Source organism: Macrotis lagotis, chromosome 4 (genome assembly GCF_037893015.1).
Source record: "Macrotis lagotis isolate mMagLag1 chromosome 4, bilby.v1.9.chrom.fasta, whole genome shotgun sequence".
NCBI lineage: Eukaryota > Metazoa > Chordata > Mammalia > Peramelemorphia > Peramelidae > Macrotis > Macrotis lagotis.
In genome coordinates, this window is record NC_133661.1 from 209206014 (window position 1) to 209220971 (window position 14958).

The window sequence follows — 14958 nt, forward strand, 5'->3', positions numbered from 1 at the left end:
TCCCAACTGCTTTCTTTCTGTAAGATCTCTTCCATTTTTAAAATATCTGCAACATTGGTTGGTTGTCATAACTTCCAGAACTTGTTTACATAATATACCATGTTGATTTCTAGGTTTGTTTCCCCTTACCAAAAAAAAAAACCCTATGGTTTTTTCCAACCATAGATATCTTTAGCTTTCAATAAAATTCCTGGGACAGAGAAGCAGGGGAGGGAACAAGCATTTATTGAGTGCCTCCTATATACCAGGTACTATGCTTAATTATTTTGCAAATATTAAGCTATTTGATTCTCACAGCAACTCCTTTTTTTTTTAAAGTTGAGGAAGCCAATGACCCACCTGGTATCACACAGCTAATTGGTGCCTGAGATAGGATTTGAACTCTGGGTTTTCTGATCCCAAGTCCAAGGATCTATGAACTATTTATCTAGATGCCTCTGGAACAGTAAGTACTTTATAAATTTCTGATCTGAAATGTAGCATTATAGCTGAAATACAGCATTATAGAGAAAATATCTTGACTTCTTTTCCTTTGATATACTTGTGGTATAGGGTACAATCATTTGAGATCCCTAAATCTATCTAAATCAGTGATCAACCTAATTAGAAAAGCTTTGTGTCTCTATATACATAATTGCCTAGATAAATAAATGCAATATTTCTTGTGCAAATAGAGTAGGTATATATATAGTATTATATGTATATACAATGTGCAAAAACAAACACATGTAGTTTCTATCCAATAAAAATACTTGTGGGTAAATATGCAAACACATATATATATATATACATACTATATCTAATTACATATATATATGTATGTATATACAAATTTATCGAGAGAGAGAGAGAGAGAGAGAGAGAGAGAGAGAGAGAGAGAGAGAAAAGGTAGCATCATAAAATGGAAGTAGTAAATGGGGAACTGGTGGTCTAGATGATCTGGTTCAAGTCCTGCCTTTGATACATATTAGCTGTGTGACCCTGGGCAAGTCACTTATCAGTTTCTCAGGCAACTCTTCAAGGTTTAAAACTTCCTGAGCAAATCTAATCTGCATTAGTAAAAAAAGAAGCTTGCTTAGAAAAAATTCCTATTATGATAAAATCAGAGATCTTATACAAAAGAAAAAATAAATTATGACTGAACATGACAGAGTGCATAGAGAGTTAGCCTCCAGGATGTGAAGACCAGGATTCAAGTGTTGTCCCTGATATAAATTGATTATGAGATCTTAGGCAAATCATTTGTCTTCTTACCAAGTCAGGGAACATAGGATCCTAAGTTTATTCTTCCTCTTAAATGTTATGATTTTGTGAAGTTGTTGGCCTTGGTAGAGAAACTTTCCATGTGGATTGGCTACATTATGTAATTTGGATATAGGTCCAGTTTTTTTTTAAAAGGTCCCAATATTTGTACACATGAAATTTATCCTGGGACTATGTAAATGAGTGGAATTTAAAGGTAGTACAAACCTTGAAATGAATCGACAATCAATTAATGATAAAGAAGAAATAAAAATCTTGAATAAATATTTATTAATTGGTAGTGGTAGGGATGCAATGAGTTTATATAGTCAGATGCTGCTGAGTCTTGATATGTACATGTATATGATGAGAAAGACCTTGAGACTTTGGAGGCTCCATTCTCAGTCCCTGATTTAGGTGAAGTAACTCAAAGCCTTATGCCAGCTATTTAAATTTCAAAATTATATATCATTTCTAGAACAGAATGAAGAAATTTCTTTTTAAAGGAGCACAGGTAGAAGAGATCACTGGTTCAGTTTTTTCCCCCAATAAACTATGTTTATTATGCCAGTTCTAATTACCATGCAATCTAATGGATTTAAGGCTTATATTTTCCACATCACTAGACATCACAAAACATGAAAGCATCTTATACTGTCATTATACATCAATGTTTGCACTTGGTTATACATATATACAGAAATTATTCACACATCTTAACCTTGCTATTTCCTCCTTTCAAACCAACATAATCTTACTGTGAAAGCAGCTTTTTTTTTAATAAATGGTATAAGAAATACAGCAAGGCACACATTTTTTAAAAAAACTTTTTCTTATTACCACCTCAAGAAGCATAAAAAAACAAAATGTTGTACATAATTCAATAGTATAATATTACCAGTTTATAACATACAACACTGTGTAGTTGTTTCTTGAAGTGTTGCATAGGTTTGGTTTTTTTTTCAAATGAAATAAATAAAATGGTGCTTTTACAAAATTTCTTTATTTTATCATGGTCAGAATCAAAAAGAAGTAAGGATTCTTTCCTTTACTGAAATCAAATCAAATATCTGCTTAGGTCAAACCATCCTAATAAGCATAGGCATTATACTAGAAATTTGTTATATATGAAACATGACATGGGAAAGCACTGGCAGATATCATTCTAGACAGGTGAATTGAATACACTTGCAGTTTGGTGACTTGTAGAACTTTAAAGAACAGTCAGGAGAAGAGCCAACAGAAATGTCCAACTGAGGAACACAGGATCAGTAGAGGTAGCTTGGGACAAGAATCCTTGTGAAAACAAATGGCTTTGCTATACTTCAAAAAAGAAAAGGAAAGGAAAAAAAATCATCTAAAGAGGACCAGCGCACCACGCAGCCAAATCACAAAGCCCACATGGATGAATTGCATTTGGAAGGAATATTTATCTTGGGAGGAGTCAGTGTAACAAAAGGCAGTGACACAATGGAACCAGAGGCCATCCCAGGGTTAGGAGATGAGCCTGCACCTGGAGGGCAACCAGACTTCTGTAAGGAAACAAACAAAAAAAGTAATGACACATTTCAGAAATTACATTTGCAATATAGGGAGACAGCTAACTTGGGCTTGCTGTTGGTCATCTCTGAATGTAGGAATCCAACCAGTATGAACAGGGGAGTTTTCAACAAAACCTCACTTTAGTGTCAATCCCTTTGAATCAATGTGGGAGGTTTATTGATATTTTTTCTTTTTAAAAACCTCAGTTTCAAAAGAAACAAGGAAAATCATCAAATATGATCTTTTACCTGGACCCTATCCACACTGTTGCTCATGAACTGACTTTTTTTTGTTTGTTTGCAACACAAAGAATGCTCCAATGCTCCAATCAATATGAAAATGTGAGGCAGCTAAAGCCCAGTTACTCAGAAGGGGATAGGGAATACTTATCTTGGTCCAGGAGTAAATGCACTTTTTTTGCAAAATGGACTTCTGGTTTTAACTTGTGATTTCAATGACATGGTTGAGGATTTATGTGAGGATACGTGTATTAGTCTCATAAGATGTAAAAGTATGCCATGCCCCACTTAATAAGCTTCAGTGACACCCCATTCCATCTAGAATAAGATATAAACCTCTTTAATTGTCTTTCAAAGCCCTTTATAAACTGACTCCAGTATGATTTTCTAGGCTGATTACCTATTTTTTTCTCCATCATGAAACTCTTAACATGTTCCTTCTTGTTTCATGTTACAGAATTCCATCACCCAGTTCTTGAGTTAGCACTCAAAAGGATAGTTGCCCATACCTAGAATTTCTAAATCATTTCATGATTCAGTTCAAATTGTTTTTCTTGAAAGGGTCTTTTGTGATTCATCTGGGGTTCATCTGATTTACCTGGTCCCATAATAGAAAGCTCCCTTGAAGCCAGGAATATGCCTCTGCCATATACTGACTGTGTGACCTTGGGCAAATCATTTCACTTCTCAATGCTCAAGTCAAATTTATAAATTGAAAAGAAGTCTCTAACCTGCACTGGCAGAAAAAAATTATTTATCTGAGCTTCTGCTATACTGATGACATCATAGGTCCAGTCCCTGTCTCTGTGTTTTTTTTTAAATCTACTCATCTAGGAACAAGTTGTTTTTCCTTCAATAGAATTTAATCTCTTTTAGGGCAGGGACTACTTTGAATTTAGCGGATGCTTAATAAATTGATTACATGTAATTTGAGCAAATGTCTGTTACTGGGCCATATCTAGGGAAACAAACTAAAAGAAGTAACTACTTACTCAAAACTAAGAGTTCAAGGTGCAGAAAATATTGTGAAAATTTTTTAAAAGATTTAGATAAACCTTAACATTTTGTGATTTGAATACAAATCTATAAAAACACAATCTTGCCTTCCTACTTATAAAATGGATTAAAGCAACTAAGTTAGAAGGAAATCTGAATTTAAGAAGATAAGCCAGAACATAAGTAGTTAAGGATTCTTGGTTCAAAGAATATCCAAATAAAAATAGTTTGGGACCAAATCTCAATCTCTCAATCTCTCTCTCTCTCTCTCTCTCTCTCTCTCTCTCTCTCTCTCTCTCTCTCTCTCTCTCTCTCTCTCTCTCTCTCTCTCTCCCCCTTTTTCTTTCCCTCCCTCCCCCTCCTCGTCTCTTCTTTCCTGTCTTTTCCATTTTTCTCCTCCTCTCCTCTACTTATTGGAGAAGAACTTTGGGATTACTTAAGGATACTTAGTAGTAATCAATTTGAAAATGACCTTGTGCTTACATAAACTACTTATAATATTTACTTTAAATGTGTAGTATATACACTTGTATAGAGTGAGCATATTGTGGTTCTTAATGTAAGCTACCATGATTATTAAAATCCATAAACATACATATGCATTCATATTCCCAAAGTATATGTCCTATGGACTACCAGCTCTCCATATTTGTTGACCAGAAAAACAGAAGTGATGTTACAGTCAAAGGGAAAACAACAACAGGGAAGCTTCCTAAGAAATCAAGTTCTGAAAAAGGAACATACTTCTGCTGTAAACAATGAGTTAAAATTTTAAAGTGCAGAAAATTTCCAGGCTGAAGTTTAGGGTTAAACTATTCATCAAAGAGCAGAGGCTTATGATGAGGATTATGAAGAAATAACTGTCAGAATACAGGGAAAAGATTAGTGCAAAGTCCATCTCTTAGGCAGTTCCTAGGAGGCACTCCAAACATGCATTATGTGCCTCTTCCAAATTAAGCAGAAATATCTGGATCTATCCAGTTACCTTTTCCTTTGATGTGATTTGCTGTAACTGACCTCTCTATTTTTATAGAAACATGGCAAATAGGGGAAATAGTGAAAAGCACAGCAGTGTGCCTGGAAACCAGTGCAACTGCATCATACATACTGGGTTGGATTAGATCAAGTTTTCCCCTTAAATCATTTGAGGGTGAGTTTTAATTAGATTCCTTGTAGGTAAAAGGTTTTCTTTGGTTACCTGTTTGCAGACTGTATCTGCTTCTCCTAAGTTATAGACTTCCAAGGATGACATTATAAAATAGGGGCTTTTTATGATCTCAGAATTTATTTCTGGAAAAGCCAGCAAATTGAATTTAGTGTAGTAAAAACAGTCTTGATAAAAAGAATTCTCTGACTGACTGCCTTTCAAACAGACTAAATGGAAGCACAGCTTTTTTCGTTTGCTTGACTGCATCTACTGGGAAGAACAATTACGATCATTAAGCTTTTATATACATAGTACTTTCTACTTTCCAAAGATTTTATGATCATTTTTACTATTTATTCATTACCCTAATCCTGAAGGCACCTCAGCTTTAGGGGCACAGATGAAAAAGGAGAGATATAAAGAAGTTAAATAATATGTCCCGGGTCACAGCACTCTCAGGGCAGAATTGGAATACACAGCCTGGGAATGTATCTATACAATGCCTAAACTACATGAAAACTGAAAAAAATCCAATCCTCCAAATGCTTTGCAGAACACTGAAAAACTCCCTAGCCCTAAAGAAAATGTATTTTCCATTGTTTTACTATTTAGCATTTTCACTTTCCACTTGCATTTTCAGTTCTGAGAAAATGCCTATAACTTAGAAAAAGCTTAATAAATACTTGCTGAATGATTATTTAAAAAATAGTTTTAAAACAGGAATTAATCTGGGGTTTCTGCACACTTTTGGTTTTTTGTTGTTGTTTTGTTTTGCTTTTTTGATTATTTAATATTTATTTATTCTCATTATGTACAAATAAAGTTTTTTATACATTAATAAAATATTCTTGTTTAAGAGTAAACAAAATACCCCTTCCCCCAAAAAATATAGACTCTTTTTTAAGATAATATTTTGCAATATTTAAGGTCTGAATGCACTTTCTAAATTTGTTTTTTGTTGATTTTTCTTTCTTGTGGTTTTCCCCTTTTGTTCTGATTCTTCTTTCAAGGCATGACTAATATAGAAATATGTGTAACATGTTTGTGCATGTATAACATATCAGATTGCTTCCTATCTTGGAGAAGGGAAAGGGAGGGGTAGGAGGGAGAAAAACTTTACAAAAATGAATGTTGAAAACTTATCTTTACATATAATTGAAAAAATAAATAAAAAGTTACAAAAAGAAAAGAAAATATTTTTAAAACATCTTTTAAAAAAAGATAGTATTTTAATTGATTTCTTGTGTAATACAGCAGTTTTTTCTTTTTAATGTATGTAGAGATATCATTCTTATAAGAGGTCCATTAGCTTGACTAGGCTACTAAATGGGTCCATGGCTTTCCTTAAAGAAGGCATATATGGTAGATGGATAGTAATACCATTGCATTAAGAAGACAAGGGTTTAAATCTGACATCTAGCTTTGTAACCATGAGAAAGTCTGTGGACCTTAGTTTCTTCCTTTCTTAAAATGATGATGATGAAAATCATACCTGTACAGCTATGAAGCTCAAATGTAAAGTGTTTAGAAAACTTTAAAGCACCACATAAATGCCAAGAATAAATGCCAAGGGACATATAATGGAGATTTGATTCCTGTTTTCTCTGAGTCTTTTCATAGTGCATAGTGCTATGTTATACCCACAGAAGGTCATCCAACTCGCAAGCATTTATTAAGTGCCTACTTGTGGCTCTGGGGATACAAATTCAAAGAATGAATGATCCTACTTCAAAAACATTGACTGTATGGTTTTGTGCTGGCCCTGCTTATAGGATCCTATGACTACAGAATAAGATTCTTTCCCTCTTCTTTAGAAAAGCAGAATTTACTGTCATTTCTGGTTGCCTGATCCTCACAAGGAGAAGAAATAAACTCCTAAAAGATCACAAGGCATAGTGGCCTGTGTCTTCCCAATGTGTTAGGGGAACAAGATTCCTTAGTGCTTAGAGTTTGTCGTGCTCTGAATATGAGCCTCCAGATCCTGGCGTGACTGGTGACTTGGGGGTCATGGTCACATGATGTCATGCTCAGAGTGGTGTTTCTTTCAAGCTTTTATATCCTTTGAGAAAAGAGATTCAGCTGGGCTCTATAAGCCCCTCTGTAGGCTGGCAAAGCTAGCTGCATAATCGCTAGCTGAGGTGGTTTTGGAGAAGTTTTATGGAATTGGTCTTGCTTTCTTCTAGTGGTCAATTTTACTGCATACTGATAAAGAATGTAATTAGAGCATGGACACATTTAATAGAGGATACATTTCTCTCACTGCTTGCATTTTCATTCCCAAACAATGAAAATAGAACCCTAAACAATATAAAATGAGTTGAGCTACATTACTAAGTCAAATTCTTTCTCTGATTTTGCATACTGAGTTTATTTTTAGGGTATATATATGGTATAGATTCCCCCTGCTCCCCCCCACCTTCAACTCTTACAGCTCTACACAGAATCACACATTTTAATGAGTTTAGGGCACAGGTGTTAACAGGAAAAAAATAATGATGTTTGCCATTCATCTTTCAAATTAAATAATGTGTTTTTAAATAGTAACTTTTTTCATAATACATTATGGGAACAACATTTATCTGTCACATTTTAAAAGATGTATTTGTAATAAATGTAAATTACCTTTAGAAAATCAGTAATTAGGCTCATCAAAAAATAAACAATCTGCCACAAAAAAGATAATCTTTAGCATAGTTAAGTATAATAACTGTTATTTGAATAAGTTAACAAATTAGGGTAGATTGCTTCTGTAATTCATTTCCTATAGCACGAGTTTAGGTTACAACATTAAGCTTCTAAAGGGGGGCCAAATGGGAGCTCATACTTTCATGAAATATAATTCCCACATTGGGTAGCTCAGGTTTTCCTTCTTGAAACTACATTGAGTCAGAGTATTCATCACTGGGTTTTGGAAATGGGAAAAAAGGAATCTTTGTGTCACTTCTGGATATAATATCTTAAATTTGACAATCAATAACTGTCTTATTAAATATGAAGAATGGAATTTTAAAAGAGGAATTTTTTTAAATGATGGAAACCAATCTGTCATCTTCAGACAAGATTTAAAAATTCTGTTTTTACCCAAATTCTATTAACCTGTAACATACTTTCTCTGTCATGTATTGTTGGGGCTGCTGATGTGTTTGGGCAAAACAGGAACCCCAACTGAGACAATCTGAAAACAAATACCTATTTTTGCTCTCACCTTATTTTATTTCTCAAATCAGGCCATTTTTCAGTAGCTGTGAAAGCATAACATGATGCTGGGGAATCTACTTGTGATAAAAGCAGCAGTGGATTATAACATCAAAAATAAATGAGGCTGAAGCATGATCTTATAATCTAACTGCTGCTCATCTCAAAGCATCCTTACCTTATTTCTTAGTCAGAAAGTACTTCTTAAATGCCTACTATGTGCTAGGAACTGTGCTAACTGCTGAGGATATCAAGAAAGGTAAATAGTCTAATAGGGAAGGCAATATACAAATAGATATGTATAAACCAGGATAAAAAAGATGAAAAAATGATTTAACAAACTGATGTTTACAATAGGCAGAAGTGAAATCAGCAGTTGTCTTTTTGATTGTGATTGAAAATTCATTATTTCAGGCATTTCTTTGACTCTTCATGTCAGATTTGGGAGGAGAGGGGCTGAATCATTCAGAAAATTATCTGAGGAAGTGAGATAGTAGAATAGTGAATAAAGCACTGGAATTAAATCAGGAAGCTCTAAACTCAAATCCTATATATCACACAAGAACTAGACATGTGACCTTGGAAAAGTTATTTAACCAATCTCCCATCTAGGTTTGCTCTTCTGCAAAATTAGGAGGATAATAATAACAAATACCTCACAAGATTGTTTTCAGATTAAACAAGAAAACTTGATTCATTTATATCTTAGTTATTATTATCTCAATGTTTCAGTTCAGTTAGCTAGCATGAAATAATGAAAAAAAGTTCCCATTGATTCTGAAGGAAGGTACCTTAGCGGCTAAATTCAATATTTTACAAATGAAGAAACTAAGGCCAGAAGAGTTTAAATTATCTGTTTCAAGACCACACAGAGAAGTCATGGTAGAGCAGGGATTCAATTCCATGTCCTCTGATTAATGAGGATGCAGTGAAAAGATTCAGGTAAATTCCAATTTAGAAAAAAAAGCTTCCCCCCCCCCCATTTTTCTCTCTTTCTTATGGGAATCATATCAGCTTACTTTACCTAAATTTCTATCAGGAGAGCAACTTCAGCCAACCTAATTTAGTCTTTTCTTCTACGCTGGCTGAGTTGATCAAAATTACATTACTATATTTATAGATTTACTTAACAAGTCATTTATAGGAACTGCATATGCTAAATGGTATTCCTGTAGAGTGTCATTCCCCTTCACAATACATGTATCTTTAATCACATAAAGACTGCACATACCTTTCAATGAGATGATTTATGTGCCCGGGGAGGATTATATTCTACCTGTGCATATTTATATGCCGATCGTTGTGAAGGTTCAGTAGGTTTTCTTCACAGGTTAATGTTTTACTGTTAGGATGCAATACAGCCTGGTCTTTCAGCTGTTCTGCCTTCAGTGGGAGACCTGGAACTATTGTTTTGGCTAAAGCAGCACAATCATCTTCCAGCATTCCAGAATCACCTGGCTTCCCAGAACTACCCTCTTCATTGCTCTGGCTTGGAGTAGCAGATAGGGCTGAGTTTGCCTCACAGCTGTTTGAAGTACTGAACACATTACACATTTCCTCTCCAATGTCAGATCTTTTCTGGGTAGTTGAACTCAAAGTGCCCAAGTTGGTTTGATCACTCGGGAAAGAAAACCCATTGTAGTTAGGGGAGGTGGCTTTAGTCCCTTCTAGGGAAATTGGATCTTTTTCTGGTATGTCAGCTTCCTTTAGGGATTCACTGGACAAATTGCCTTTCTGTTCACCTTCCTCATCATCAGCACAAGCCTCAAAGAAACATTCAATATCTTCTTTTTCATCTAGACCTGATTCAGGGAAGTCGGATGGCAACAGAGTGTGACTTTTCTCTTCTGGGTAGCTGGTGACCTCTCCACAGTCGCTGTCATGAGATGAGAGGGATAGATAAGAATAAAAGTCTCCTTTTCTGAGCTGGATGGGTCTGTGAGAATGCTCTAATACTTTTTCCTTGATCTGAGCTAATGATGTGGGAGTGGCTGCCTCACTCTCAGGTTGGGATTTATTCTTCAGGGCAGTTGAAGCCATGTCAATGATCTCCTTAACAAAGTTGTGCACTGAGCAATCTTCTGTATCTCGCTTATGTAAAGTATTCAACTCACAGTTGCAACAGGAAATTCTATCATCCATAGCAATATTTTCTTCTGTTTCACTGGGTTCCAATGCTGGGGAGTGATCAGGCTTTTCAATTCCTCTGGGGATTTTGTCAGATGAAGATTTCAGTAGTACAGGATCTGGTTTGTTGATCACACTGGTTTCAGTGGCATGTTCTGGACAAGACTTGTCAGTAGGAATAGAAGCTGCACTTTGAATTTCAGAGAGTAAGTGTTTTTGACATTCCTTTGGAGGGTTCCTGGAAGAAGGAGGAACAAATTCCTTCCCATCCATATTTGAATCATCAGAGCTATCTGTAAATGCTTCACACATGCAACTCTCATGCTCTAAAACCTTATTTTCCATTGGAACAAGACCTTTTGATACCTTTGAAATTTCATTTGATGTTTCCTTTGGTCTTTCTGGAACACTTTCAACATTGCCATTCTCCATGTCATCCATAAATGGATCTTTATTGGCTTTGGAAATATTCTTCCTATTTTCTCTCTTTGTCCCAGACTCATGCCCTTTAGATGAATTTTTGCCATTTCCATTATTTTCAGGCATCTGCTTTATGGAGCCATTCAAAAGGGCTTCAATATTCAGAGCATCTGTGGCATTAGATGTCTCGCTGCTACCTCTATCTTTGCTGCACTGAATTTCATCAGTGAGATTACATCTTCTTTTTTCTCTTGACAGTGAAAACTTTGGTCTAATCCACGTCTGCAGTTCATTCTTGATGTAATCCAGCCCTGAGATCATATTGCATTCTTCATAGATCTCCTCATCAGTTGCAATACTGGAGTCATCTTCATCTTTGACACATAGCTCTTCCTCAGTCAAGGTGAGAGTAGAACTGGAGAGTAGATCACTGTCATCTTCATCATCTGTGCAAGCAGAGGTGCAGGAGACATTGACGATCATGCTCACGTTGACATCACTCTCATCTGCTACCGAGTGAGTGAGACGTTTCCTAAAGGATGCATTTGAATCCTGTGGGATTTTGTTCCTGTGCAACACGATATCCTCTGAGCAAAGAGAGAGCTCTTCACTGCTACTAAGTTCAGTGAGAGAGGCAGCTGAGTCTTCATTGATAGAGGATGCTACATCCAATGACAATTGGCCAGTGAAGGACATCTTTTGGGAACTGCTTTGGAGAGTGATGTCTGAAACACTACGCTTTATTTTTTGTTCTGAGGGGCTCTGGATATTCTCCAATCGATTCAGGAGATCTAGAGTTCTTTTGCTCAGTTCACCAACTGAGCCACTGCTTACACTGATGTCCTCTGAGCTGTGGCGGCTAAAAAGATCTTCATTGCTTTTATATGACGTTAACCAGCTTTCCAATGATGTGCTTCGCTGAAGGCCATCACCATTTTTCAAGACACCTGATCCAAATAAGTCACTTCCCGGTGAAAGGGACTCTAAAGAAGAGCTTTGTGAGAATAGAGAGAGTTGCTTGGCATTTTGCATGCTGGGCAATGTCTTCTCTCCATTGCCACTTTTACAGGAATTGGGATCCTTTTCATGGGGTACACTTGCCAAAATACATTCATGGGGAGCTGCATCTGTATGTAACTCTGTAGTCTGATGTTTAGATTTGCAGGGTTTTTTATCAAAATAAAAACCATGAAACAATGGGTCTTCCACATGTGCTTTTTCACTCTGTGATTGTTTCATTACCATTGGTAATTTGAGTTTTGAGCCTTGGAGGTATGAGTAATCATAAAATGTAAACACATCATGTTTTCCTTGTAATTCTTCTTCCAAACAATCAGGGGTATGCTCAGCAACACTGTTTAAATCTCCATCTTTTCCATTTACGCAACACATTGGTGATACGGGTGACTGAGAACTATTTGGAGGCTTAATGTCTTCCTCCTCATCTTTAATTTTTTGTTTTAATATGTTAACTACATCACTTATGTGAGGACCAGGGTGTTCAGTTTCAGGGTTATTTGAGGGTCCATCCATATCATTCAGTAGGCACATTTCAGAATTGGTTGTGGTCTCAGTGTCCCCTTCGCTGACGATGCCGCTCTCACTCCCAGAATGTTGACTCATGTCTCTTCCATGACATGTGCAAGGCTTAACCAATGTGATCCCCCCTATAAGGTCTGGCAAAGATTTGGTAGATGAAAATGAAGAGTCTTTACTGAGACTTTTTGTTAAAGCTTTAGGCTGGGTTATTCTGGGGAGCTTAGGGCTGGTTTTCAGAAATGGTATGTGGTTCTCTTCATAAAGTTCAACATTGTGAAGGCTATAAACTTGGTAGATATGTGGGCTAGAGGGGGCAGTGATGCTAGAGCCATAGTGAGATCCTCCTTGGTCACTAGCATATTCCTCATAACTTCGTTCATCACTGCCTGCATCCCCCAATTCAGGTTTCAAGTTTGCTTGTGTGTGTTCTGGATCAAGATCATTGGATTCTTCATTTAAACTGATCAGTTTATTACTTATGTCAGTTTCATCCCATTCAAGGGCATCTTCATTTGTTCCATTTAGATCCATAAGGCCATGGTCAATCACATTCAAAACCTCCTGCAAGAAACAAAAGAGGGGACAAAAAGGGAAGAAATTAAAAATCTGTTTATTTTCTTAATTGGTTAAAACCAGATTCTTCTTTTCAGGAAAAATGAACCATGAATATGATATTTAAAATGAAGGCAAATGTGGTATTATACCAAAATTGCCACTGTGGGAATATATTCTCATCCCCATTCCCATTTTAAGCTCCCCATTAAAATAGAAACTTCTTAAGGACAAAGACCATACTTGGCTTCTATATATAACTGCAGCAATTACCACATATGTGTATATACATATATATATATATATACACACACACACACATATATATATATATATATATATATGAACTGCAGCACTTAGCACATAATCAACATTTAATAAATGTTTCATCTATTTGTAGGAAGTGAATTCATTGAGTCTGGAGTCAAGAAGATTTGACTTCAAATCTAGCCTCACATACTTACTAGTTGTGTATCACTGAGCAAGTCATTTGCCTTCTGCCTGCCTCAGTTTCCTCAAAAATGAGGATCACAACAGCACCTACTGCATGGGATTGTTGTAAAGACTGACAGAAAATATCTGCTTTTCCGCAACTGCTGTTGGGAAAAAGCACCCCCAACTCTTTCCTCTTTGATAATAATAAATGACACTTCTACAAGGGTGCCCCAAAAGTCTTAGTACAGTTTTAACTTTTAATAGCTTGGAGTTATTAATTTTAATAGCTTAAAACTGCACTGAGACTTTTGGGATGCACTGTATAGTATTCATATTTGCAAAGCATGTTATATTCATTACCTCATTTGTGCATGACAACAATTCCGTGGGGTAGGTGATATTATTATCATCAATTTGAAGATCAGAAAACTGAGTCTCAAATATTTTGACTTGCCTTGGGTCAAAAAGTATATTGGGAAGAGAAGAGAAGAATTTCAAGCCTAGGTGTTCAGGAATTATTTCATTTATACCACATTACCTTGCAAAAGATTTTCACTTGAAACAAGTTTACTTCCAGAAAAGAACTAAGCAGATGAGTGAAGAATGTTTATCCTATGCATATGGGCATAGGATCCTACTTAGGCATACCTACGGGCAACTCTAGATCCCTTGCATACACTTCTATTACTAAATGGGACCATGCAGGGATGTTGGTATTTGTGTGTAAGCTCTTCTGTAGAATAAGGTGGAGGTATCGATATAAATAAATAAACAAACAAACAAACTAATAAATAAATAAATAAATATATATATATATATACAGAGAGAGAGAGAGAGAGAGAGAGAGAGAGAGAGAGAGAGAGAGAGAGGCAGCTGGGGAACTGAAGGGGAAATAAGAGATGGTATGTGCCAGACTAATCAAACAATTTCCACCACACTGACCATTACCCCCTCCTCAGATGTTAAGATCAAAGAATAGAAATGTACTCTATGACAATGGTTCCAGCCCGGCCCTCCAGCCATCATCAAAAGGAGCGACCCCTGTGGAAAAATGCGCCCAACAATCTCCCTACCACCAACACCAATGACTGGCTAACTTATGTCAAAGGGTAAGTAAGCTCAAGAGGTCTGGGACTAGCACTGGTCCTTGCAGTGATACAGATGAGTAACCCTTATAGAGGAGAGGCCAGGCATCTTCACCAACTTCGGAGCAGCTGCTACCCAATTGGCAGGCCAGACCTCTTAACTTAAACAATGAGGGACCTTGAGGTAGAGACAAGAGGCAGTATATGCCAGATAAATAAAAATACTAATAACACCTCAACCATCATTTCTGGTAGACTGGTAGAGAGCAGGTTTCTCCCACCACAAGACCACTAGTTCTATTTCCAGCCTAGCCCAGCCCCTGCCACCACCATGAAGGCAAGCAACTCTTTTGGAGATGTGACAAGACAATTGCCTGCTCAGTAGTCAAAATTACTGAAGATTCAGAAAGGAAGATGCTCACCAATCCAAGTCACTGGC

The 14958-nt window shown here is 36.4% G+C and overlaps 1 protein-coding gene across 5 annotated transcripts in view; it reads right to left on the reverse strand.

Annotated features, from left to right (window-relative positions):
• Window positions 1-1510: 1510 nt before the first annotated feature.
• Window positions 1511-14958, reverse strand: part of AKAP6 (A-kinase anchoring protein 6) — a 474513-nt gene continuing 461065 nt past the window's right edge. For 4 of the 5 annotated variants that reach the window (XM_074235346.1, XM_074235350.1, XM_074235349.1 and 1 more), the window contains exons 13-14: window positions 9593-13008; window positions 1511-2774 (exon numbers count right to left, since the gene is read on the reverse strand). In XM_074235346.1, the coding sequence (XP_074091447.1) occupies window positions 9634-13008 (3375 nt within the window). In that variant the 3' untranslated portion in view covers window positions 1511-2774; window positions 9593-9633. Of the gene's footprint in view, window positions 2775-4368; window positions 8839-9592; window positions 13009-14958 lie in introns of those variants that run through there. The other variant, XM_074235347.1, reaches the window with a different exon arrangement.